The sequence below is a fragment of the Chiloscyllium plagiosum genome, unplaced genomic scaffold, assembly GCF_037043375.1.
Source record: "Chiloscyllium plagiosum isolate Xiang-an unplaced genomic scaffold, Cpla_swu_hap1 HiC_scaffold_9, whole genome shotgun sequence".
Lineage (NCBI taxonomy): Eukaryota > Metazoa > Chordata > Chondrichthyes > Orectolobiformes > Hemiscylliidae > Chiloscyllium > Chiloscyllium plagiosum.
In genome coordinates, this window is record NW_028270147.1 from 31,065,775 (window position 1) to 31,089,562 (window position 23,788).

The following is a 23,788-nucleotide window of genomic DNA, read 5'->3' on the forward strand; positions in this document are numbered from 1 at the left end:
GACCTTATAGAGGTTTACAAAGGAGGGCATGGAAGGGTCTGTTTCCATGTTGTACATCTCTATAACTCTATGACTGATGTAGGTTTGTCATTAATGTGCATATCCAAAATTATAGGAAGTTTGGAAGTAGTTGGTTAACTTGCAGAAAACACTTCTCATAGAAGACCAGGATCTTATGTGAATTGGAAGGAAATCTCCTATAGTATTAGTGCACCATAATTGATTTGGCAGTTTCATTGCTCTTGAGCAGCCTCAAATTTAGAACATAGTTTTGTTTAAGCTGTTAACCTGGCTTGTGCGTTCTTGATCCATAATACAGTTGTACCGAACCATTAAAATTTCTGTCAAAATGTTTATGGCATTATTACATGGCTCCAACTATCTTTGTTTCACTGTCCTCTATCCAGTGCTCGTGCCGGAAGGATATGGTAAAAATTTCGATGGATGTTTTTGTGCGCAAATTTCAGCCTGAACGTTACAAGTTGTGGAAAGTAGGAAAAGATACCATTTTCATTGACCACACACGAGCCACTCCAGAAGCAGTTGAATTTCTTGGTGGAGAATTAAACTCTGTAACTGCAAAGAGTTTGAAGGACCGGGATGCTGATACTGCTGAAAAGGAATCGCATGACAAACTTGAAAAAGAAGTATCCACGCAGCAGGATGATGGTGATGAAATAAAAAGGTGAAACATTTGTTCACTGCATGTATCTGTCCAATGCTAAACTGGCAAACTCCATATACTGTTATGATGTGGGGAAATGTTGCTAACTTTGTTAATACTGCTTTTTTTTTTGTTGAACATGACATTCTGTTTGAAGAAAGAAAAATAACGTTAGTCTTGGCCTAGGGACAGTGATTATCTTTTCAAGGAATGCTGCTTATTAGTTTGTAAGCTGGTGTGTATTATCCTTTGGTTCAAATCTTGACATGAATTTCTTTTTCATATCATGGAATCAATTTTCATTTGACAATCAAGCTTTGTTGCAACGGGATTTACTCGGTTTATTTCTGTAAAGAGAAAAATAATTTCTGCATGATATTATGAGCTTTTATTCAAAGTAGCTTAGTTATCAAATCAAGATACTGACACAGCAATTCCGGTTATCTATAATTTGAATTTTCTATTAATAGTCATCTTAAACCTAGAATAAGGTGTTGCACATTGGAGGCAGTGGATGCAGAATCTTCGGATATTTTTAAGGAAGATGTAGATAGATTCTTGTTAACCAAGTAGATGAAACATTGTCATTGATGTGCAAGAATATACAGTTGAGTTTAAAATCAGCTCCGCTATGAATGTGTTGAAAGGCAGACAAGTCTCTAAAGGCCAGTAGACTACTCTTGTTCCATGGTCATATTTTTAAATACTCTTTAGCATATGTTTATTTGACATTTTAGTGACAGATGTGTTAACGTGTTATCTTACATAGGAGCAATATTTTAACAAGTAGATAGAAATAATTTAATCACGCATTACAGTAGACTATGTGATCAGAATGTACTGAAAAATTGTTTTTTTTTGAGCTGTCATGGGATAAGTCTCAAGTTCTTTTATACCATTAAATGTGTTAATGCAGCTAAGGAACTGCAGATTGGCAATAACCATAAATTTGTCAACACCAAAATATTGAAGCTAGTGAAGTTATTGATCTGTACAGCACAAATCCATTTGGCAAGTATCCACTATAATGTTTTACGTGGTGGGACCCGTTAACTCAGATAAGAAACAATACCTAGAAAATTAGACTAGCTGTGGAAAGTAAAAGAAGGACGTTGGTGGAATGCAACCAAAAAACAAGTTGACTTTATAGTTCAGTATGGAATGGAATTTTTTTTTTCTCTGTTTATAGACATCAATAGATATCTAGTGTGCTTTATCTGATGATTACTGTCTTTCATTACCCAGTCCAATACAGCATCGAATCGGAGCAAAAAGGCACAAAGTTTGTCTTGAGCTGCCGCAGGAAGTGAATGAAAATACTGCCATTCTGAAGGAAAGTGAAGGGAGTAATCCTGTTCCACAAAGCGAATCTGGAGACTCTAAGGGAGTCATGAAAAAGGATAAGGAGGAATTTAGTAAAGTGGTGGGTGACAGTGCTGATGTAGGTGTTCAAGGTATGTTTTTGTAGAAACGATTTTAGTTTTTTTACCTTTTCGCATCTTTCAGGAGAGATAACAACATGATTGTATAATGCTGGTTGATAACTTTTTTAACTTTGTTAATTTCTATGCACAAATCAAGCCTATTACCTGCTATTGTTTTCTTGGAGAGATGGGGCCAAATTTGACAGGCAACCTCCAGGTATAAATTTAAGGGATTTTCTTCATGCAACCCACCAGTCTGTAATTTCACAAGCAACAAGGAAACATAAGTGGGTTGCCCATCTGTGGCCCAATAGACCTTTTAGGGTGCAGATAAGGCCTTCTGTAGCTTGAGGATTGCTGGAGAGACCAGAAAGTTTAACCTGTGAATTGGCTGATAAAGGAGAGAAGAGAACCAGTGCATATTAGAGGAAGTTCTCCATATCTGTTCCTCTCCCTCAGTGGGACACCAGTAAAACTTAAATAGTATGTCAATGTCCAGATGCATCTCTGAAATTAACTACATGCATTGTTCCTACTGACCTCAAATTGGCCTGGACCATGATGAAGCAGGTCATCCTGCACACTGAAGTCTCTCCTTTACATTAATTTTCAAAGACCAATGCCCAACAATTTAAAGTGGGGTGAACAGACTGAGTTTTCATGTGTGGGACATGGACATTGTTGACTGGTTAGCATTTATTGTCTGACCGATAGTTGCCCTTTAAGGTGATGGTGAGCTCACTCCTTGAACCTCTATGATCTGTATTCTGTAGGTAGACTGACTATGCTGTTGGGGAGGGAATTCCAGAACTTTGACCGGGTGACAGTAAAGGAATGGTAATATAATTCCACGTGAGGGTGGTGAGTGACTTGGAAGGAAACGTACAGGTGGTGATGTTCCCAAGTATCTGCTTCCCCCATCCTTTCAGATGGTAGTGGTCATGGGTTTCGAAGATGTTGTCTAAGGATTTCTGCAGAGAAGCTTCCAGCTAGTGCTTACTCTAAATGGTGGTGGAGGGAGTGAATGTTTGTGGATGTGATGCCAGTCAAGCAGGTTACTTTGAGTATTGTTGGAGCTGCATCCATCTAGGCAAGTAGGGAGTATTCCATCACACTCCTGACTTGTACAGTATGGATAGTAGATAGGCTTTGGGGAGTCAGGAGGTATGTTTGCCACTGTCGTATTCCTAACCCCTGGCTTGTTCTTGTAGCCACTGTATTTCTATTGAGAGTCCAGATCAGTTTGTGGTCAATGCTAACTCCCAAGATGATAATGCGGGATTCACTGGCACTGAATTTCAAGGGCTCTTGGTTAGATTGTCCCTTTCTTGGAAATGGTCATTGCGTGGTATTTGTGCTGCATGAATGTTACTTGCCTGTTTTAAGCCCAAGCCTGGATAATGCCCAGTTCTTTTTACTTTTGAACATGGGCTGCTTCAGTATCTGAAGAGTCACAAATGGTACTGGGCATTGTGCAGTCATTAGTGAACATTACGACTTCTGATCTTTACAGTGGAGGGAAGGTAAGAAGGTTGGGCCTTGGACTGTACCCTGAGCAACTCTTGCAGATATCCTGGAGCGGAAATGATTGAACTCCAACAACTACAACTGACTATGTGTATAGGGTATAAGCAGGCAGGGAAAGAGTAAAGTTCTGAGTTTTGTGAAAAGAGGTTCAGCTGAGCATGACTCAGATCAGATAAAAACTTACCTCTAACACTCCATTGTTAAATGTATGGGAAATGGGTTAACAAGGTACAAAAGCAGTCATTATATAGAGACATTTAACGATATTAGAAGCATGTAAGGTCAGCTAACAAGGGAAAAAGTATCCATTGTATGAATCCAATAAACAAGGTTAAGAACATTCTTTGTATAACAGTAAAGTGCTTGATCTCTGCTATTGATACTCGTTGATTGTAACAGTCACCCAATTAATAAATATGTTGCCTTATCTAGATGCTTCTCCCTGTAAAATGATTATATAGTTCATAGAGAAACCCTTGTTCAAGAGAAGACCGGGAACCCATGTTCCTGCGCACATGGGCGATTGTTCTCTCTCCCTCCAGGGCCCAGAATAAAGATGAAGGAGGTAAAACTATACTGTGTCTCTGAGCATTTTGCTTTGACTGAGGGGGAGAAACGGGATGACACAACTATGTTCCTGTGTGCCAGGTATGATTCCAAACAGTGAAGAGTTTTCCCCTGATTTCCATTGATTCTAGTTTTGCTAGGGCATCCTTGATGCCACACTCTGACAAATGCGATCTTGACATCAAGGACTGTTATACTCTCTAACATGGAAATGGCCTTAGCCCTGAACTTTATGGCTGAGCGTAGAGTGAAAGCAAGCTTTCTATGATATTTGGGGAGGTAGTATGCAAAAACAGTCAAACTTGACCTCTGAAGCACTTGGTTGCAGGCACTGTTGAATAGTGGGCAGAAACAGAATTCCAAGTTCCTCATCCCAATTCTTTTCTTCCTAGGGGAATATTGAGTGCCAACTGTCATTGGCCTTTAGTTCTTCACATCACTTTCCCAACTGAAATTGGAATATCCCACATACTAGTAATTTCTGGTCTTAGGATTGAAGACTGAAGGCCTTTGTACAGTAGGAGACTAGGTATTTTAGTAACAAAGTGAACAGGCTTCCACGGTACAGTTTGGAAGAAGAATTAATGTTTACAATTGTTAGTTATGTTTAGCAAATGCTGGGAAATCCAACAGTGAAAAGGAGTCTCTCTTTTTTTAAGGCAGTGATCCTTCGCTCTCTTCCACCGTCACTTGATGATGCCCTACTTCCTATCATTGTTGATCATGCTTATCCTTGAGAATACTGTCCCTCTACATCCAGCCATTATGACAATGTTCCCAACCCCAATTGCTAACATGAGCCCCTGACTTTGGCTTCCTGCAGCTGATATGTCACTTTTGGCTAGCTGTTAGTGAAATGTGGCAAAAAAATTCAATTGGACCTCCACATTATCTGCCAACTGCCTTTGGCTGTTTCTGGTCTCCTTTGAATGTCCGGAGAAGTATTGGAGTTTTTGATTCGGTTCCATGTGCTGGAATGGAGATAATCATAAATGTTGTAAAGCACTTGCATATCATGTTTGAAATAACAATATAATACAAATCAAATAAGTGTTGTGAAATACTGCTAATGTATTTTACTGTTGAACATATTCTACTTTACAGAATGCACATTGTTTATTAAAGTCACTTTTTTTTTAGTTTATAAGCTATTTAATTCCATTTTTTTTGTTGTTGTTGCAGAATCAGCTCCAGCACAAATTGAGCCACACGTTGAAAATGCTCCACGGGAAGAGAAGCTTACATTGAAGCGAACCATGTCCAGCTCAGTAGACACGCCTGTTACTGTGTTAAACTTCTCTGTGACCACTCCATCCCAAAATATTCCTAGCCCACTTGTGAAATCATTTGAATCCAGTTCATCTGAATCAGAGATGACAAGCACTCAGGGCTCAAGCCAAGAAAGTGCATCAGAGGACTCTGATAATAGTCCAGACTGGAACGAGCCAATTAAGACAAATGTTGGAACTAGCCTCAATGAACAGGATCTTGCAGAGGTATTCATACATCAAATATTTTCATAATGCTTGGAGGTGCTTCCCCTTTTCTGTCTGTAGAAAATGTCACTATTCTATAATGCAGTAAGTATGATTGTGAAGGGGAAAAATAAGAAATGACAAATAAGTATAAAGGTGGCTTAAACTTAAGAATAAAGCGGTTACATGCTCCTTGGAAAGTAAGCATCTTAATCACGTAGAGGAACAGAAGAATCTGGAAGAACAGAAGTGAGAGGTACTGTCATTGACATCGAGACAGTATTTGATATGGCATCAAGGATCCCTAGCAAAACTAAAGTCAATGCAAATTGAGGAGGAAAACACTCTGGTAATTGTCATATCTTGAAGGTAGTTGCAGTTGTTGGGGTTCTTCATCCAAGCCTCAGAATATAACTATAGGACTTCCTCAGTCTTGCATCCAACCATCTTCAGCTGCTTCATCAAAGACATTCACTCTGTCATAAGATGGGAAGTTGGAATGTTGACTGTGTAGTAAATTTTCAGCACCACTCGTGACATCTCAGATACTGAATCTATGCCCATGTGTAGCAAGACCTGGAAAACATCCAGGATTGGTCTGACAAGTGGCAAGAAACATTTACGCCACGAGTACCAAGCAACAATAGACATGGAAATATTTAGCACGGAAACAGACCATTCGGTCCAACTCGTCCATGCCAACCAGATAACCCAATCCAATCTAGTCCCACCTGCCAGCGTCACTTTCAACAAGAGGTAATCTAACCATCCCCTGCCTCCATGATTTTCAATGACATTACTGTTAGTGAGTCTCCCATTGTCAATATCTTGTGAGTTAGTCTTGAACACAAACTGAACTGGACCAACTAGATAAATATGGTGAGTAATTCTCTTCCTATCTCCCGAATGCTTGTCTGCTATCATTAAGGTAAGTATAAAGGATGTGATTGAAAACTAATAAGTGTCAGGAAGAGTACAGCTCCAGCAAGACTCCAAGCTTGATGCATCCACTACAGACACACAGTGGCAGTAGTGTGTACCATCCACAAGATGCACTGCAGTAACTCACCATGACTCCGCCCATAGCACCTTTCAAACCTGTGACCTCTGCCACTCAGAAGGACAAAAGCATAAAATGTATGGGAACACCACCTGTGAGTTCACCTCCAAAACACACACAACCCAAGCATGGAACTATGTTGTGTCATAGTTGCGAATTTAAAATTCTGGGATTTCCTTCCCAGTAGCAATGTTGAGTGTTCCTACAACCTAAGACTTCAGTGGTTCAAGAAAACAGCTCAGCACACCTTCTCCAGGCACTAGAGCCCACCTCCCAAACCTTTTCAAAAAAATTGAATTTGTAATGTAATGACATCTGTCAGTAAGGCCATTTAAAGGTATAGAACGAATTGAAGGTCATTTTGTGAGTACAGATTTAAAAGCAGAAGTTAGTCTGCATGCTCATACAAAAGCCAGGTTTACTTGACAGTTTTCTTTATCAAAATGCCAAAGAGCTTAACTTTTACACAAGTAATGTTTTTAAGAAGTTGTAATCCATTCTGTCCTAACATTTCATGATCTTAGTTATCATATTGAAAACTGCTCCTGACAACTGCTGCCACCAAAAGGAAGGTGAGGTTGACTCCAGAAGTGAGCAGGTAGCAAGTATGAGGGTTGGAGTTTCTGGCTAATAGTCAGGAGTTTGACTTTTAAATAAGGTGTACTGTTACACTCATACCCTGTGAATACAGTATGTTTATATTTAGAGTCTTGGTTATACCACACTGGAATACTTATGTGCTCTAATTTTAAATGATGAAGGCCTTTATTGGTCAGAATATTGAGTATAGGAGGTGAAAGGTCATGTTGCAGCTGTACAGGCCATTGGTTAGGCCACTGTTGGAACATTGTGTGCAGTTCTGGTCACCTTCCTGTTGGAAAGATTGAAACTTGAAAGGGTTCAGAAGAGATTTACAAGAATATTGCCAGGGTTGGAGGATTTGAGGTATAGGGAGAGGATGAACAGGCTGGGGCTGTTTTCCCGGAGCATTGGAGGCTGAGGGTTGACCTTATACAGATTTATAAAATCATGAGGGGCATGGATAGGATAAATAGACAAAGTCTTTTTCCTGGGGTGGGGGAGTCCAGAACTAGTGGGCATAGGTTTAGGGTGAGAGCGATAAGATATAAAGGAGACCTAAGGGGCAACTTTTTCATGCAGAGGGTGATACATGTATGGAATGAGCTGCCAGAGGAAGTGGTGGAGATTAGTACAATTGCAACATTTAAAAGACATTTGGATGGGTATTTGAATAGGGAGGGATATGGGCCGGGTGCTGGCAGGTGGGACTAGATTGGTTTGGGATATCTGGTCGGCATGGACAGGTTGGACCAAAGGGTCTGTTTCAGTATTGTACATATCTGACTGGAGAAGGTGCAAGAAAAACTTGTGTGGAATAGTGCCAAAACTGAGAGGGCATACTGATAATTGAATAGGCTTTGAATCTCTTCTGTAGAGAACAGTAGGCTGTGGAGTAACCTGATGGAGGGCTTTAGGATTAAGAAAATATTTGAACAAATAGGTATGAAGGTGATATTGCTACTTGCAGGTGGACACCAGAACAAGGTGCCACAAATATAACATGGTCATAATGAATCAGTAGAGAACTTGGGAAACTTCTCTCTCTGGGAAGTGATTAGCATATGCAATTCCTTGTCACAAGAATAGTTGAGAAATCTCAGATTCCTTTGAGAGTTAACTACATGTTTGGAAAAGAACAAAACAAAATCCGGAGAGTGAATGGGGACTTGGGTGGACTGCAGTCTGAAGCATATTCCTGACTTTCCAGTCACCTGTCAGTTTGATTCTCTGCTCCACCTCCACTCTAGAGAAGGTGAGGACTGCAGATGCTGGAGATCCGAGTCGAGAGCGTGCTGCTGGAAAAGCACAGCAGGTCAGGCACAATCCAAGGAGCAAGAAAAAAATCGATGTTTCGGGCAGAAGTTCCCAATGAATGGCTTATGCCCGAAACATCATTTTTTTTTTAAAACCTCTGCTCCTCGGATGTTGCCTGACCTGCTGTGCCTTTCCAGCACCACACTCTCAACTCCATTTTCACTCTGACCTCTCTGCTCTGCTACTCTGATCCAGTGAAGCTGAACTGCAGCTAAAGGCACAGCACAAGTTAACCAATTTCAGCTTGTAAACTGTATTTTTTTGTATTATTAGATGACAGCTGTTAATGATGCTGCATTTGCACCTCTAGACATCTCTCATTTTGTTTATTTTCCTTGTCTCAATGGTAACATTGCACTATTATACCTTCTGTCCATTTAATTTCTCCTGCCTTGCACCCTCTCTCAAATCTTTCCTTTGGTTTTCTCCTTGTGTTCCATTTCCAGCTTGTACTTGGCATAAAACTGGTTGCATCTAATGTTTCCGTTTTGACAAAAGATAATTGACATGAAACCTTAGAGTCTTTAACTTTGTTTTCTTCTCTGTCCGCATTTCCAGTTTTTAAAACAAGCTTTTAAGCTGTTGACCTTAACTTTAGGTGTTAGTGTGTTTCAGAGCATATTTTGTTATGGGTAAGTTTATAGTGATTAGAACTCTGTGGCGATCATAACATTTTCATAGTAATCATAGTAATCATTACATTTTCATAGTAATCATCATTATCGACGTAACAAGATGAAGCTCACAGAGGCTTTGCGCAGAAGATTGGGCAATTTGCACTGAACAGAAACAATGCTAAAATGTCACCCTGTTCTTCAAATGGATAATGAGAGATCTACTGTTCTGTTCTTCCGCAGATGGCTGAGCAGTACATGAAAGAAATGAAATCCAAAAAGAAAGCCAAGAGTCGGCGGCAGCCTCTTAGTAAACCACCACGACATCATCCGCTTTCTGTGGTAAAGGACTACATTAGTGACGAAGGTATGTAAGCAAGTTAGAATATGCAGCTATAGTCAAGAGGCTTTATTGTTGAAGGCTTATCGAGGACTGCATTCTACATAACTAGTGGATATCTGGTGTTGAGTATGTAGCAACATTTTTGAAAATTTGGTACCACCGTTTGTAGGCAACAAATGATATCTCAAACTATGCATTGGTGCCTAAATGAAATCATGGATAAAATATGTTGCAGAAAACTAAAACTTGTAAAAGCAGTCAGGCTTTTTCAGATTTTATTTAACCTGTAAAACTATACTGCAAGTGAAAAGTAGAACTTGTTTTATATGCTATATATGCTATATAACATATGCTATATCTGTTGACTGAAAGCTTAAATCTCAAAAGAACTTTTAAGGAGTCAGTGTGCATCTTTGAAAGTACTGTGATAGAGCATTTTCACTGATATGTGCAGCAAAATAGTACTCAGGACGTGAAAGAGCACGATAAAATTTGGGAGAGGGAAGAAGGATCCTGATGTGGCACACTTGTTACAGTTTGTGCAAAACTAATTGGGGATAATTATTGAAATGAAAAAGGAATGGACTGCTAGAAGCAAATAAAGTTGGAAAATGTGATGGCAGGAGCATTGTAGTTCAATTTTTTTCTGCTTCCACTTGATCGTATTGAATAGGCATTGATTGTATTGGACTTAATTCTTACTAAAACCATTTTTTTTAACAGAAATGCCAGACCTGTTGTCAGTCGAAGATGACCCTATGGAGTCAGAACCATGGGCAAAGCCACTTGCACATCTATGGCAAAACCGGCCCCAGAACTTCCTTGCAGAACGAGAATACAACTGCATAGTGGCACAGCAGATACCTTACTGCTCAATTTGTGCACTCTTCCAGTCATACCAGGTTTTGATACTTTTCATTTACCCCTCCAGTGTTTGTATTTGAACTGAAGCTTTCTTTTTAAAATCATTGTGAATGGTTACTTTAGGTAAGAGATTTAAATTGTATTGAAAAAAGCTAAAAACCAATTCAGATTTAAGAAAAGCTTTGTAGAATGACTGGATTGTGAAAAATGTAACCATTTTGGTTCTAAACTAAATTGTGAATATATTTTGGTGAGTTTCTAAATGGTCTTTGCAATTCACTTTGCAAAATCTTCCCTGAATTAATTTGCATTTGGTGTTCAAAAATTGTCGTTGGTTTAGAATCAAATTGTTGCAGTGGATATTGAAACACTGGAGCAGGAGTAGACCATTCAAGCTTCTCTGCCATTCCGTATGATCATGGCTAATCATCCAATTCAGTATCCTGTTCCCACTTTCTCCCCATACCCTTTGATCTCTTTAGTCCTAAGAATTTTATCTGACTCCTTCAAAACATTGTTTTGGTCTCAATCACTTGCTGTGGTAGAGAATTCAACAAACTCATCACACTGAGTGAAGACATTTCTCTCCTCTCTGTCCTAAATGACCTTAGACTATGACTCCTGGTTCTGGACTCCTCTGTCATTTGGAACATCTTAACAGGGTAAACAGTATCTTCATAGGTTTCTATGAGAACCCCCAACCTGCCCTGAAAATTGACTGGTAATTTGAACAAAAAAACTTGTCTTGAGAGATTCTGCTTAATTTAATGATCTTTTTGTCTTTAGCTATGTTTCTTTTACTTTATTGACAGCTTCCTTTCTTCAATTTAATAGGTAGATTGTGAAGGTGGTCAGGGTTCCAGAAATAAAAGCCAATCTTTGGATGCGAGCAAACCCAGAAACCAAATGAAAAGCAAGCCATTGGTTCCAGAGATGTGCTTCACATCTGGAAGTGACCATGTAGACCTAACTCTTCCCACTTCTTATGTCGATGAAGATGGAATGAGCATTCTTGTAACATGTGCAAAGTGCTGTGTATGTGTTCATGCAAGTAAGTGTTATCTGGGCACTTTCAATAGAAGGAGGAGGGGGATTGGAAGGAGTTTTTTTAACAGGTGTGTTCTCCCTAATTTACCAAGCAATTTTATACTTCAATCAACATCACTAAAAAAAATCATATCCCATTGCTGTGAGACCTTGCTGTGTGTAAATTGGCTACTCATTGCAGATAGTAAGATACATGTTTTGTAATTACAGCATGTTGTGAGCCTTTTTGGAGCATCCTGAGGATGTATGATGCTCTAAAATTGCAAGTTCTTCCTTTGCACACTGGTGGCTAGTTGTCTGCTGAATTTGGAATTCTTAACTACAGGTTGTTCTTCTATAATGTGATGGTTGCGTTCTTTAGAAACAGCGTTTAAAGTGTTGACAATGTAATCAGTTTTAGATTAGATTAGATTTAGATTACAGTGTAGAAACAGGCCCTTCGGCCCAACAAGTCCACACCGACCCGCTGAAGCGAAACCAGCCCATACCCCTACATTTACCCCTTACCTAACACTACGGGCAATTTAGTATGGCCAATTCACCTGACCCTGCACATCTTTGTGATGTGGGAGGAAACCGGAGCACCCGGAGGAAACCCACGCAAACCCACGGGGAGAACGTGCAAACTCCACACAGTCAGTCGCCTGAGGCGGGAATTGAACCCGGGTCTCTGGCGCTGTGAGGCAGCAGTGCTAACCACTGTGCCACCGTGCCGCCCACAACACAGTTATAGCCAACACACATTTTAAAAGTTTAATGTTTTAGAAACAGTGTTCCCAATTCATCAATCATGTTACAGCAAATTCACATTAACAAAATGTGCATTATAGCAGATTGACCTGTGTTCAAAATCTTTGACAAAGCTGAGGTCCTTGAGAAATTAAACCCCTGGAATTTACATTTTAAGAGCTTTGGTTTATGTTGCCTGCTTACTTTAGTGGACCAGTATCATGAGTGGCTAGCACCGTTTTAAAAACTAGTTTCTATCTCTGAGGGTGATAATTGTGGCGAGGGCAGGTGCTGCCAGTCCAACAGGAAGCAGTTCTAATCTGGGAAGAATGGCATATCATGGAGGAGAGAGGCTTTGATGCTGCACTGGAGGTTCCAGTGGAGGAGCTAGAAAAGAAGTTAGAAGAATAACAGGCGATCTAGTTAATACATTTTGTCCACTTTTCTAATTCAACCTAAAATTGCTGCAAGTCATCAGGTGATTTTGTTCACTACATGTCACAAAGTAATGTGGCATCTTGGATTGCCATATCACAGAAAGTGGCAGGCTGTTCACCTTCAGCTGTATCATCAAAAATATTCCCTCCATAAGTTGAGAATTTGAAATCTACATTGTGTACTCATCAATGTAGAGCACTACTCATGAATCCACAATTCTAAAGTAGTCTGTGTCCATATGCAAGAACACTTGTCCTGCATCCACATTTGGGCTGACAGTTGGCAAATAATATTTGTGGCAGACAATGACCATCTCCATCAGGAAAGTATCTAACCATTATCCCTTGACATTAAATGGCTGTAACATCACTGACTCCCCTGTTACAGCATCGGGGGTGGGAGTGGGGACGGGGGTGGGGTGGTGGTGGTGGTGGCTGTGGTTACCATTGCCCAGGAACTGATCTGAAGCTACCAAATGCATACTGTAATTGCAAGAGTAGGTCAGAGGTTAGGAATTCTGTAGTGAGAGATTCAACAAATTTTGCTCCGGTGCTGTCCATTGTCATCTGCAAGGCACAAGTCTGGACTCTGATGGAAGCATCTCCATTTGTCTAGATGATGCAACTCAAGTGCTCCAACTTGAAGCTTAACAATATTTTGGGACAAAGCAGCCACTTGAATGGCACCCTAACTACCATATTCAGCAGTCACTTGCTTCACCACAGCACAGTGGCAGAAGTGTGTACCAACTACAAGATGCATTGCAATGACTCACCAAGGCTCCTCCCATAGCACCTTCTAAACCTGTATCCTCTATCGATTAGAAGACGAGGGCAGCAGACACATGGAACACATCCACCTGCACGTTCTATGTGTTCCTTCTGCAGTATGTGGTAGGTAAGGGTCACCTCAAGTGTCCCTGCTGACTTTATTTGTGGGAAATGCACCCAACCCCAGCTCCTCAAGAACCATGTTAGGGAGCTTGAGCTGGATGAACTTTGGATCATTATGGGAGGCAGAGGGGGCTATTAAGAGGAGTTAACACAGAGGTAGTTACTCCACAGCCACATGAAGAAAGTAGATGGGTTACCGTCATGGGTAGGAAAGGGAACCATGAGGGGGAGCAGACTAAGTCGTGGTCCACATAGGCACCAACGACATAGGTAGGAACAAAGGTGGGGATCTAAGGCAGAAATTCAGGGAGCTAGGGTGGAAGCTTGGAGCTAGAACAAACAGAGTTGTTATCTCTGGTTTGTTGCTCATGCCACATCCCAGTGAAGTGAGGAACAGGGAGAGCGCAGAGCTGAACACTTGGCTGCAGGGATGGTGCAGGAAGAAGGGTTTCGAATTCTTGGATAATTGGGACTCTTTTTGGGAAAGGTGGGACCTCTACAAACAGGATGGCCTTCACCTGAACCAGAGGGGCACCAATATCCTCGGGGGGGATATTTGCTAATACTGTTCTGTTTGGGGGGGAGAACCTGAATTGTAGTTCCAGTGTAAAGGAGGTTGAGGGTAGTGAGGTCAGTGATAGGTTTACAAGGTTGTGAGAGAGCACCATCAATCAGCATGTTGGTTTGAAATGTGTGCATTTCAGTGTCAGGATCATCCAGAATAAGCTGGGTGAACTTGCAGCATGGATTGGTACCTGGTATTTTGATGTTGTGGCCATTTCAGAGGCTAGAGGAGGGACAGGAATGGTTTTTGCAGATTCTGGGATTTAGATGTTTCAGTAAGAACAGAGAAGAAGATAAAAGCGGGAGGAGGTGTATGGCATTGTTAATCAGTGGTACTATTACAGCAACTGAGATAACATTTTTGAGGACTTACCCACTAAGGTAGTTCAGGCTGAGGTTAGAAACAGGAAATGAGGTCACCCTGTTGGGAGTTTTCTATAGGCCTCCTAATTGTTTCAGGGATGTAGAGGAAAGGATAGCGAAATAATTCTCGATAGGAGCAAGTGTAACAGGGTAGTTGTTACGCTTTAGCTTCCCGAATGTTAACTGGGGATACTATAGATGGGTCAGCTTTTGTTCAATGTGTGCAGCAGGGTTTTCTGACACAGTATGTAGACAGGCCAACAAGGGGCAATGCCATATTGGATTTGATACTAGGGAATGAACCAGGCCTGGTGTTAGATTTGGAGGTAGGTGAGCACTTTGGCGATAGTGACCATGATTCATTATGTTTACAATAGTAATGGGTAGGGATAGGTGTATACCGCAGAGAAAGGGGTATAACTGGAAAAGGCAATTATGAAGTGATTAAGCAAGATGTAGGATGCATAGGATGGGGAAGGAAACTGCAGGGGTTGGACACAATTGAAATGTGGAGCTTATTCAAAGAACAGCTACTGTGGGTCCTTGATAAGTATGTACCTATCTGACAGGGAGGTCGTTGTCAAGAAAGGGAGCCATGGTTTAATAAAGAAGTTGAAATTCTTGTCAAAAGCAAGAAGGCTTATGTGAGGATGAGGCATGAAGGATCAGTTAGGGGGCTTGAGAGTTACAAGTTAGCCAGAAAAGATCGAAAGAGAGGGCTAAGAAGAGCCAGGAGTGGCATGAAGTTGTTGGCGGATAGGATCAAGGAAAACCCTGAGGCCTTCTATAGGTATATCAGGAATAAAATAATGACTAGAGTAAGATTAGGGCCAATCAAAGATTGTAGTGGGAAGCTATGTGTGGAATCTCAGGGCATAGGGGAAGCGCTTAAGGAATACTTTTCATCAGTATTCACGTTGGAAAAGGGCAATGTTAGTGAGAGTACGGAGGTACAGGCTACTAGATTAGATGGGATTGCGGTTGACAAAGAGGAGGTTTTATCAATTTTGGAAGATCTGAAAATAGATAAGATCCCTGGGCCAGATGGTATTTATCCTCAGATTCTCTGGAAAGCCAGGGAGGAGATTGCAGAGCCTTTGGCTTTGATCAATGTCGACAGGAGTCATGCCAGAAGACTGGAGAGCATAGCAAATGTTGTTCCTTTGTTTAAGGAGGGGAGTCAGGACAACCCTAGTAATTATAGGCCAGTGAGCCTTACTTCGGTTGTGGGTAAGATGTTGGAAGACCTTAGGATTTACAATCATCTGGAAAGGAATCATTTGATTAGGGATACTCAACACAGTTTTGCGAAGGGTAGGTCATGCCTCACTAACCTTATTGAGTTTTTCGAGAAGGTGACAAAACAGGTCGATGAAGGTAAAGCGGTTGGTGTGGTGTATACGGACTTCAGTAGGGCATTTGATAAGGTGCCACGCGGTAGGCTCTTACACAAAATAGAGTTTCGGAATGAAGGTGATTTAGCGGTTTGGATCAGAAATTGGTGAGCTGAGAGAAGACAGGCGATGGTTGATGGGAAATGTTCATCCTGGAGCTCAGTTACCAGTGGTGTGCCACAAAGGATCTGTTTCGGGACCACTGCTGTTTGTCATTTTTATAAATGATCTAGATTTGGGCGTAGAGGGATGGGTTAGTAAATTTGCAGATGGCAATAAGGTAGGTAGAGTTGTGGATAGTGCCAAACGATGTTGTGGGTTACAGAGGGACATAGATAAGATGCAGAGCTGGGTTGAGAAGTGGCAAATGGAGTTTAATGTGGGGAAAGTGTAAGGTAGTTCATTTCGGATGCAGAGTACTGGGCTAATGGTAAAATTCTTGATCGTGTAGATGAACAGAGATCTCTGTATCCAGGTGCATAACTCCCTGGAAGTTCCCTTCCAGGTTGATAGGGTTGTTAAGAAGGCATATGTTGGTGTTTATTGGTAGGGAGATTGAGTTTTGGAGCCACGACACCATGTTTCAGCTGAAGCAGACATTGATAAGGCTGGAGTATCGCGCACAGTTCTGGTCACCGCATTATAGGAAGAATGTGGAAGCTTTGGAAAGGGTGCAGGAGACTTACTAGGATGTTGCCTGGTATGGAAGGAAGGTATTGAGAGGAAAGGCTGAGGGAACAGAGACTGTTTTCGTTGGAGAGAAGGGGAGGCGGTGAACAGTGACGTAATCGAGACACACAAGATAATCAGAGGGTTAAATATCATGCATAGTGAGAACCTTTTTCCTCAGATGGTGAAGGCTATCACGAGGGGACATAGCTTTAAATTGAGGGGTGATAGACTTAGGATAGATATCAGGAGTAGTTTCTTTACTTGGAGTAGTAGGGGTGTGGAACGGCCTGCCTGCAACAATAGTAAACTTGCTGACGTTAAGGGCATTTAAATGGGCATTGAACATACAGAGGGATAACAATGGAACGGTGTAGGTTAGATGGGCATCAGATTAATTTCACAGGTCGGCACAACATCGAGGGCCAAAGGGCCTGTATTGTGCTGTAATGTTCTCTGTTCTAAATATCTTTTGTCCATATCCTGAATGAATATGGACTAAGACCGCTTTGGAGCCAGCACTGCAGGCTTGTCTTTGAACCCATGTTATATTCATTTGGTCTGACTCCACTCCAATTGGTTAACATGATCATACGTCAAGCATGCTTGAGTTCAGTTAAAATCAATTTTGGCTCATTACAGGCACACTTCTATTGGATTTGCTAATCAGCTGGTGGTAATAGCTGACAACTTTGACACAACCAGCATTTCACATTATGTTGATTTCATTATTTTATCATATTATAATGTAAGCTAGTTTCCACAGAGAGGTTCCACAGCCATGCTAAATGAAATACATGTCTAGATAATCTGTATTGTTGGTTTAAGGTATATCTTGGTCAGATCACTGGGAAAACTCCCCTGTTATTTGAATAATTTTGCAACCACCTGAGAATGTTGATTTTAGTTCCTCATTTGCAAGTCAGTGCCTTCTGGTAGTGCATATTTGCCCTTACTGGTAATGCAGGTTGTGTGTTCAAGATGCTCAAAGGGGTTTGAATACTTGACCTTGAGCCTTGGCTCATCCTCTGTTAACAAAGACAAAGCCAATGATTTGAATGTCCATATCTATTCCCCCAAATTGATTCATACTCAAACAACCACTTTGCTAAAAAGGATAACATAATTTGAAAGCTGCTTGAATTGAAAAACATGTTCTAAGTGATAAATTTCTTAAATGTTCGTATGCATATTCTAATAGGCTGCTATGGAGTTGCTCCTGAGAAAGCGACAGAAGATTGGATCTGTGCAAGGTGTGCAGCTAATGCTTTAGCAGCAGTAAGTATTTTTATTATTGCAAAGCATGACTATTTATAAAAGGAGACCCAAGAGTTGTGAAGTGATCTGTTTTCTTTAAAAATGCACAGTAATTTACATTGATCCATATTAAATAATTATCCAGAAAGGTAAGAGAAGTACACAGTCATTATTTTATGCAAATTCTTAACAGTTAAATCTATTTATGCTAGGGCATTGTTAGTCAGGTTTTGTGATACCTAGTGTCTGATTAAGTAGATTAGACCTAGTGGTTAAGGAGGAGTGAATGCCACTGAAACAAAAAATTGTTATGCAGTTTGGTGGAGACATTGCCAGATGAATGAATTTCCTGGCTACATTCTAGAACTCTGGCTGAGAGTCTCAGAATAGCAGTTGGTCTAATCAGGACCAAGATGAGAGGTTTCTTAGCCCAGAGTTATGAATCTTTGGAATTCTGTACCTAGAGGGCTGTGGATGTTCATTCAAAATGAGATTTTTTTTTTAGTAATAAGTGAATTGAGGAATGAGATTAGGGTGGCAGAGTAGAGTTGAGATAGTAATAGAATTACTGCTTTTTAATTGAGTGGAAGAGCATATTTGAATGGTTGAATAATCACCATGTGTTCTCATTAAAATACAAAATCAACAGTGTAGAAGTAGCACAAGAACATTTTTTTGGAACCTTTTTTGGCTTTTAAGCTTTAAGCATGCTTCTATGAATTTCCATTTTTTTGTCCATCAAGCATACAGTGTGTGAAATTGAAATTTGAATTTCCGTTTTGTTTGAATTTCTAAAACACTGAAACACCAGCCTGTTTGATTCTGATGTGGAGGAGCCAGTGTTGGACTGGGGTGGACAAAGTTAAAAATCACACAGCACCAGGTTATAGTCCAACAGGACTAGCATTCGGAGCACTGCTGCTTCATCAACTATCTGATGAATGAGCAGCACTCCAAAAGCTAGTGTTTCCAAATAAACCTGTTGGACTATAACCTCTTGTGTGTTTTCTAACTCTGATTAACTGTTATGCTATGGTTATATAAAATTGCTGTCAATTATATCAGTTGTATACTGAAACAAAAACAATATTTGATAGGTGCTGCAAATCAAAAATCAAACCGAAAAGGCTGATAATACTCAGCAGTGTTTAATATTTTAGATGAGACTTTTTCATCAGAACAGTTTTCAACAATTTTTGACCTGTATTACAATTCCCTTCACTTTCACAGGATTGTTGTCTATGTACCCTTCGGGGAGGAGCACTTCAGAAAACCACTGACAACAGGTCAGACCAACCAGTAGAACTGCACAATGTGCACATTTATTTTGTAAATGATGTTAAATCTTAAAATGTACTTGGAATTGCATGTTCTGTAGCAAGCTCAACTGAGGCAAAGTGTAGTTTTTATTAAGCTGAAGAAGTACACTTAATTTAAATGGAAGCATTAATGGGACTAAGAAATGAGATCAAGTTGATGTTCACTGATGCATCAGAGGTGGTTCTGAAGACTTCTCTCTATTTGTTTGCACCTGCTCAAAGTCTAGTTCCACTTTGTTGCTTTGGATACAAATTCGCTGAATCTTCCCAGTGCTCTGAAATAATTATTTTCAGTTGGATGATCAGAAACTGGTGTCACTACCATACGCTGCAAGATTAATTTCTTGGGCGCCAACTAAGTACTTTCGGCTGTGCATGTTCTTTGAGTTAGTATTATTGTTTCCAGCCAGCTGCTTATTTTGTATTTTCACTATTGGGCACACTGAGCACAGTTGTCCTTTCTATGGAGTTGGCGATAAGGGCAAGTTGTCCCTTTCTTGCCATCTCAGCAACTATGTGCTAGGCAAGTAGGTCCATGGACAGCCTTCTAGATCTCCACCATTTTAAAAACCCTTAAGTGGTCAATTAGTGACCTCCACAAATCGCTGACTCAATTGCTTGCCTTCCCACTAGGCAAGAAAAGTGATTGGTTTGTTAACGAGAAAAAACCAGGGCAACCTGTCTGTTTAGGGAGCTCCACTTCCTATGGGCAGGATAGGAACCAAGTGGTGTCACTGAATCCCCACAGCTTGAATCCCATGAGATCTGTAAGGCCTTATCTTAGTTCAGACCTTTGCAGGGTAGGGGGTCCAGCAATGATCTCCAGACCCAGAAGCTGACAGCCTTTGGTCTGCAACTTCTGATGGGGAAGAGCTTCAGGGTTGAGGCTTGTGACTTGCTGAAATCTCACAGGGCAGCTCTTGGGTGCCTAATTTGAGCTGTATCTGGCAAACATGGTGTAAGGATGGGGAATTTAATCACCTCTGAAGATTAGATTAGATTACTTACAGTGTGGAAACAGGCCCTTCGGCCCAACAAGTCCACACCGACCCACCGAAGTGCAACCCACCCATACCCCTACATTTACCCCTTTAACCTAACACTACGGGCAATTTAGCATGGCCAAATCACCTGACCCGCACATCTTTGTGACTGTGGGAGGAAACCGGAGGAAACCCATGCAGACATTGGGAGAATGTGCAAACTCCACACAGTCAGTCACCTGAGTCGGGAATTGAACCCGGGTCTCTGGCGCTGTGAGGCAGCAGTGCTAACCACTGTGCCACCGTGCCGCCCAAACTGTTGCCTCAACTCTTGGTGTATGGAACTCTTAATCTCAACTGTTTTCTTGATTTAATAAGTTTTCTGATATGATATCTTTTATCTAGGAAATGGTTTGGCCATTGCAAACTGATCTTAATTTATTTTATTAATCTGAACACTTAATCCAGGGCTGTTTGATGGATTATTGAATATTTGAAGTTGGCAGAGGGGATGGGGGTGTTATTTTGCAAACCAGTTTTCTTACTCCATATTTCAGATAACCAGGTAACTCAGAAAGCCTTTTTGTGTTGTCATGTCTGAGTTGCTGCTTATAAAGATAACCAAGTTAATCCCAGTTTCCTGATCTTACCCCTTTAAATATATTTGCTTTTGAAAGTTACTATTGAATATTTCACTGTTGCCCTTCTGCCCTTTTCCAGTAATGCATTATTTACTGCATTAAAAACTCTAAAGTCTCTTCCTTAAATCTCAGTCCTATGATTATTGACTTTCATATCAGTGGAAGCAGTTTCTTCTTTTAACATTGACTGTCTGTTTAATTTTCCTGTGGACTTTGTGATCTGTGGAGCTGATCCCAGCTTCTTGTGATATTAATGTCCCTCATGCATGGCTTTATTCGAGTGAATTGTTTGTATATCTTGTCTAGGTCCTTGATGTCACCTTTTGAAATGTGATGACTAGAATTCAATATTAACCTTACCTAGGTCTCAGCTAGAGAATTATTAGGGAATAGCATAACTTTTGCTATGTTAAGTACTGGCCAAGTCGTGAAATGTAATGTGGGAGTAGCTACTAGCCACTGATTTCAACATTCAAACAGTCTTTTCACTACAGTTCTGAACTGAGTAATTGAGTGATTGCATGATTCCAACTGTATATTCATTTCATTTCCTCAGTCTGGTTCAGTTTCTTCACCCAGCTTGAAAAATCATTGGGAAAGAACACCCATCTTCTGCCATGGTGGGATGTCTTTTATGATCTGGTCAGAGATATTTAAAAAGTTGTTGGAAGTAAGCTATATTAGAGAGATTTGCAATCAGGATGTGAAGTGAAATAAGAGTAATGTGTTATGCAACAATGTAAATTCATTTCCCACTGACAAAACCTTAAGTAATCTGAAAATGTGTTAACACATAAACTCTACGCGAGCAACCTGATTGTGCAAAGACACCACATTTGTTAGTTTATTCACTGGGTCTATCCTATTTCAGTGCTACTTTTAAAATTTATGCAGGTGGGTACATCTACTGTGTGCTGTTGCAGTGCAAGAAGTACGGTTTGTGAATGTGGCTGAACGTGGCCCTGTGGATGTCAGTCCGATACCGCCACTACGCTGGAAACTGGTATGGAATCATAATGTTGAAGTATCATAATAAAATATAATTTGCAAAAGCCAATTTCAAATGTACACTGGGAATTAATGCACTGATCAAGTTTCTCTACTGTTCACTGCCCCAAACAACTTTTCTAAAATTTTAATCCATGAAGCTATTTTTTTGCTTTTGCCACGAATGCATTTGGTTTGCTCACTGCTAACTGTGTAAATTGGCCAGCAGTGTACATTTTGAAATTCTGTTTTTAATCTGTTCTTAGGATACAGCTAAGCCAACATCTTTACCTCCTCGCTATTTGCCCTTTTGAAGGTAGTGGTGAGCTACCTGAATCGCTGCAATGAAAAGGGTGTATTGACACTACAGTGCTGTTAAGGAAGGACATTCCAGAATTTTAGCTCAGGCACAGTGAAGGGGTACTGATATAGTTCCAGGTCAAGATAGTGTGTGGTTTGGAGATGAACTTGCAGGTGGCGGTGTTCCCATGCATCTTATACCCTTGACTTTCTAGGTGACAGAGTTTGTGAAAGAGGTAGAGGTGCTATTGAATTGGAGGGAGAAAATGCCTGACAGCTAAAAGCCATGTTAAATAAGCAAAATAACAATTTACATCAAATTATTTTCAGCTACACTAAAAACAGTTATTTTCTTGATCATAAATTATTTAAAAAGAACAGAAATACACAGTAGTCAATGACTAACAGTATTCTGGGGAAGTGTCACTGGACCTGAAATGTTAACTGATTTCTCTGCACAGATGCTGCCAGACTGCTAAGTTTTTCCAGCAATTTGTTTTGTTTCTGATTTCTAGCACCCACTGTTCTTGTTTTTTGTTTAATGACCAATCATAGTTGTCTTTGAGTTCAGAAGTTACAACTGCTGCGATAAACTGATATGTAATAGTTAACTGCTGCCCTTTATCTGAATCAGGCAAAAGTGAGGACTGCAGATGCTGGAGATCAGAGTCTAGATTAGAGTGGTGCTGGAAAAGCACAGCACCACTCTAATCTAGACTTTATCTGAATCGGTTTGGAAGACCATTCTTTTTAGATTAGATTCCCTACAAAATGGAGACAGGCCCTTCAGCCCAACAAATCCACACCAATTACCATACCGTATACTTACCCCTGACTAATGCACCTAATACTGTGGGCAATTTAGCATGACCAATTCACCTGACCTGCACATCTTTGTGATTGTGGGAGGAAACCGGAGTATCCGGAGGAAACCCATGCAGCCACTGGGAGAAAGGACAAACAGTCGCCCAAGGCGGAAATCGAACCCATGTCCCTGATGCTGTGAGGCAGCAGTGCTAAACACTGAGCCACCATGCCACACCAGTCTCTGCAATTTTTTTTCTGCTGCTTCCCGTCATGTTGGCTGTTGCAAGTTTTGAATCAACATTTCATGTATCCAAGCTCCGCTTCACGATTCGAGTCCAGATTTTAAGTTAACATTCCAGTGCAATATGTACTGACTGTGTTAAACTAAGACCCTGTTTACCTTTGAGTATAAATTGTAAACAAAAAAAAGTGCAGAGCTATTCAATAAATAGAATGATCACTTATGATCTTCAGAAATTTGTATTTAAATGGAAGCTATTGTTCTATGTATCTACAACATCTTGTATCCCTGCCGATAGTTCATCAAGAACAACCGTCACCAAAGTGTACTACCAGATCATTGATCTTGTTACTCCTTGTGGAACATTGGTTTTCCTGCTGTGCTCTCTTATATAAAGAGAATATAATTGGCAGCTGTGAATGAAAATGGGAAAAGTAGCTTACATATTTTTGGTTTAGGCAAATTATATCATTTTGATTGGATACCTCAATTATTCAGCCGGTCCATCTGTTCTTTCCATCAGCATATTTGTTTTTGTTTTTTTAAATTCATCTTCATAATTTATTTACTACTTTTTAAAAATTATATCTTTACCTCCCTATTCCTACCATTTTTCATTGTTTTATTAGACATTGTTTTGGGTTAAGAGTGCTACAATTTCATAATCGATTTGGTTTACCTGTTTTTCAATGATCCTTTACAGAAAGTGAGCGGAGCTCCTT

At 40.4% G+C, this 23,788-nt stretch overlaps 1 protein-coding gene across 2 annotated transcripts in view; it reads left to right on the forward strand.

Moving 5' to 3' along the window:
- kdm4aa (lysine (K)-specific demethylase 4A, genome duplicate a) overlaps window positions 1-23,788 on the forward strand; it is a 69,256-nt gene that overhangs the window by 23,856 nt on the left and 21,612 nt on the right. For both annotated transcript variants that reach the window (XM_043698958.2, XM_087990521.1), the window contains exons 9-17: window positions 408-685; window positions 1,910-2,118; window positions 5,365-5,678; window positions 9,471-9,594; window positions 10,294-10,472; window positions 11,269-11,485; window positions 17,733-17,809; window positions 19,019-19,074; window positions 21,626-21,734. In XM_043698958.2, coding sequence (XP_043554893.1) covers window positions 408-685; window positions 1,910-2,118; window positions 5,365-5,678; window positions 9,471-9,594; window positions 10,294-10,472; window positions 11,269-11,485; window positions 17,733-17,809; window positions 19,019-19,074; window positions 21,626-21,734 — 1,563 coding nt within the window. The remainder of the gene's footprint in view (window positions 1-407; window positions 686-1,909; window positions 2,119-5,364; window positions 5,679-9,470; window positions 9,595-10,293; window positions 10,473-11,268; window positions 11,486-17,732; window positions 17,810-19,018; window positions 19,075-21,625; window positions 21,735-23,788) is intronic.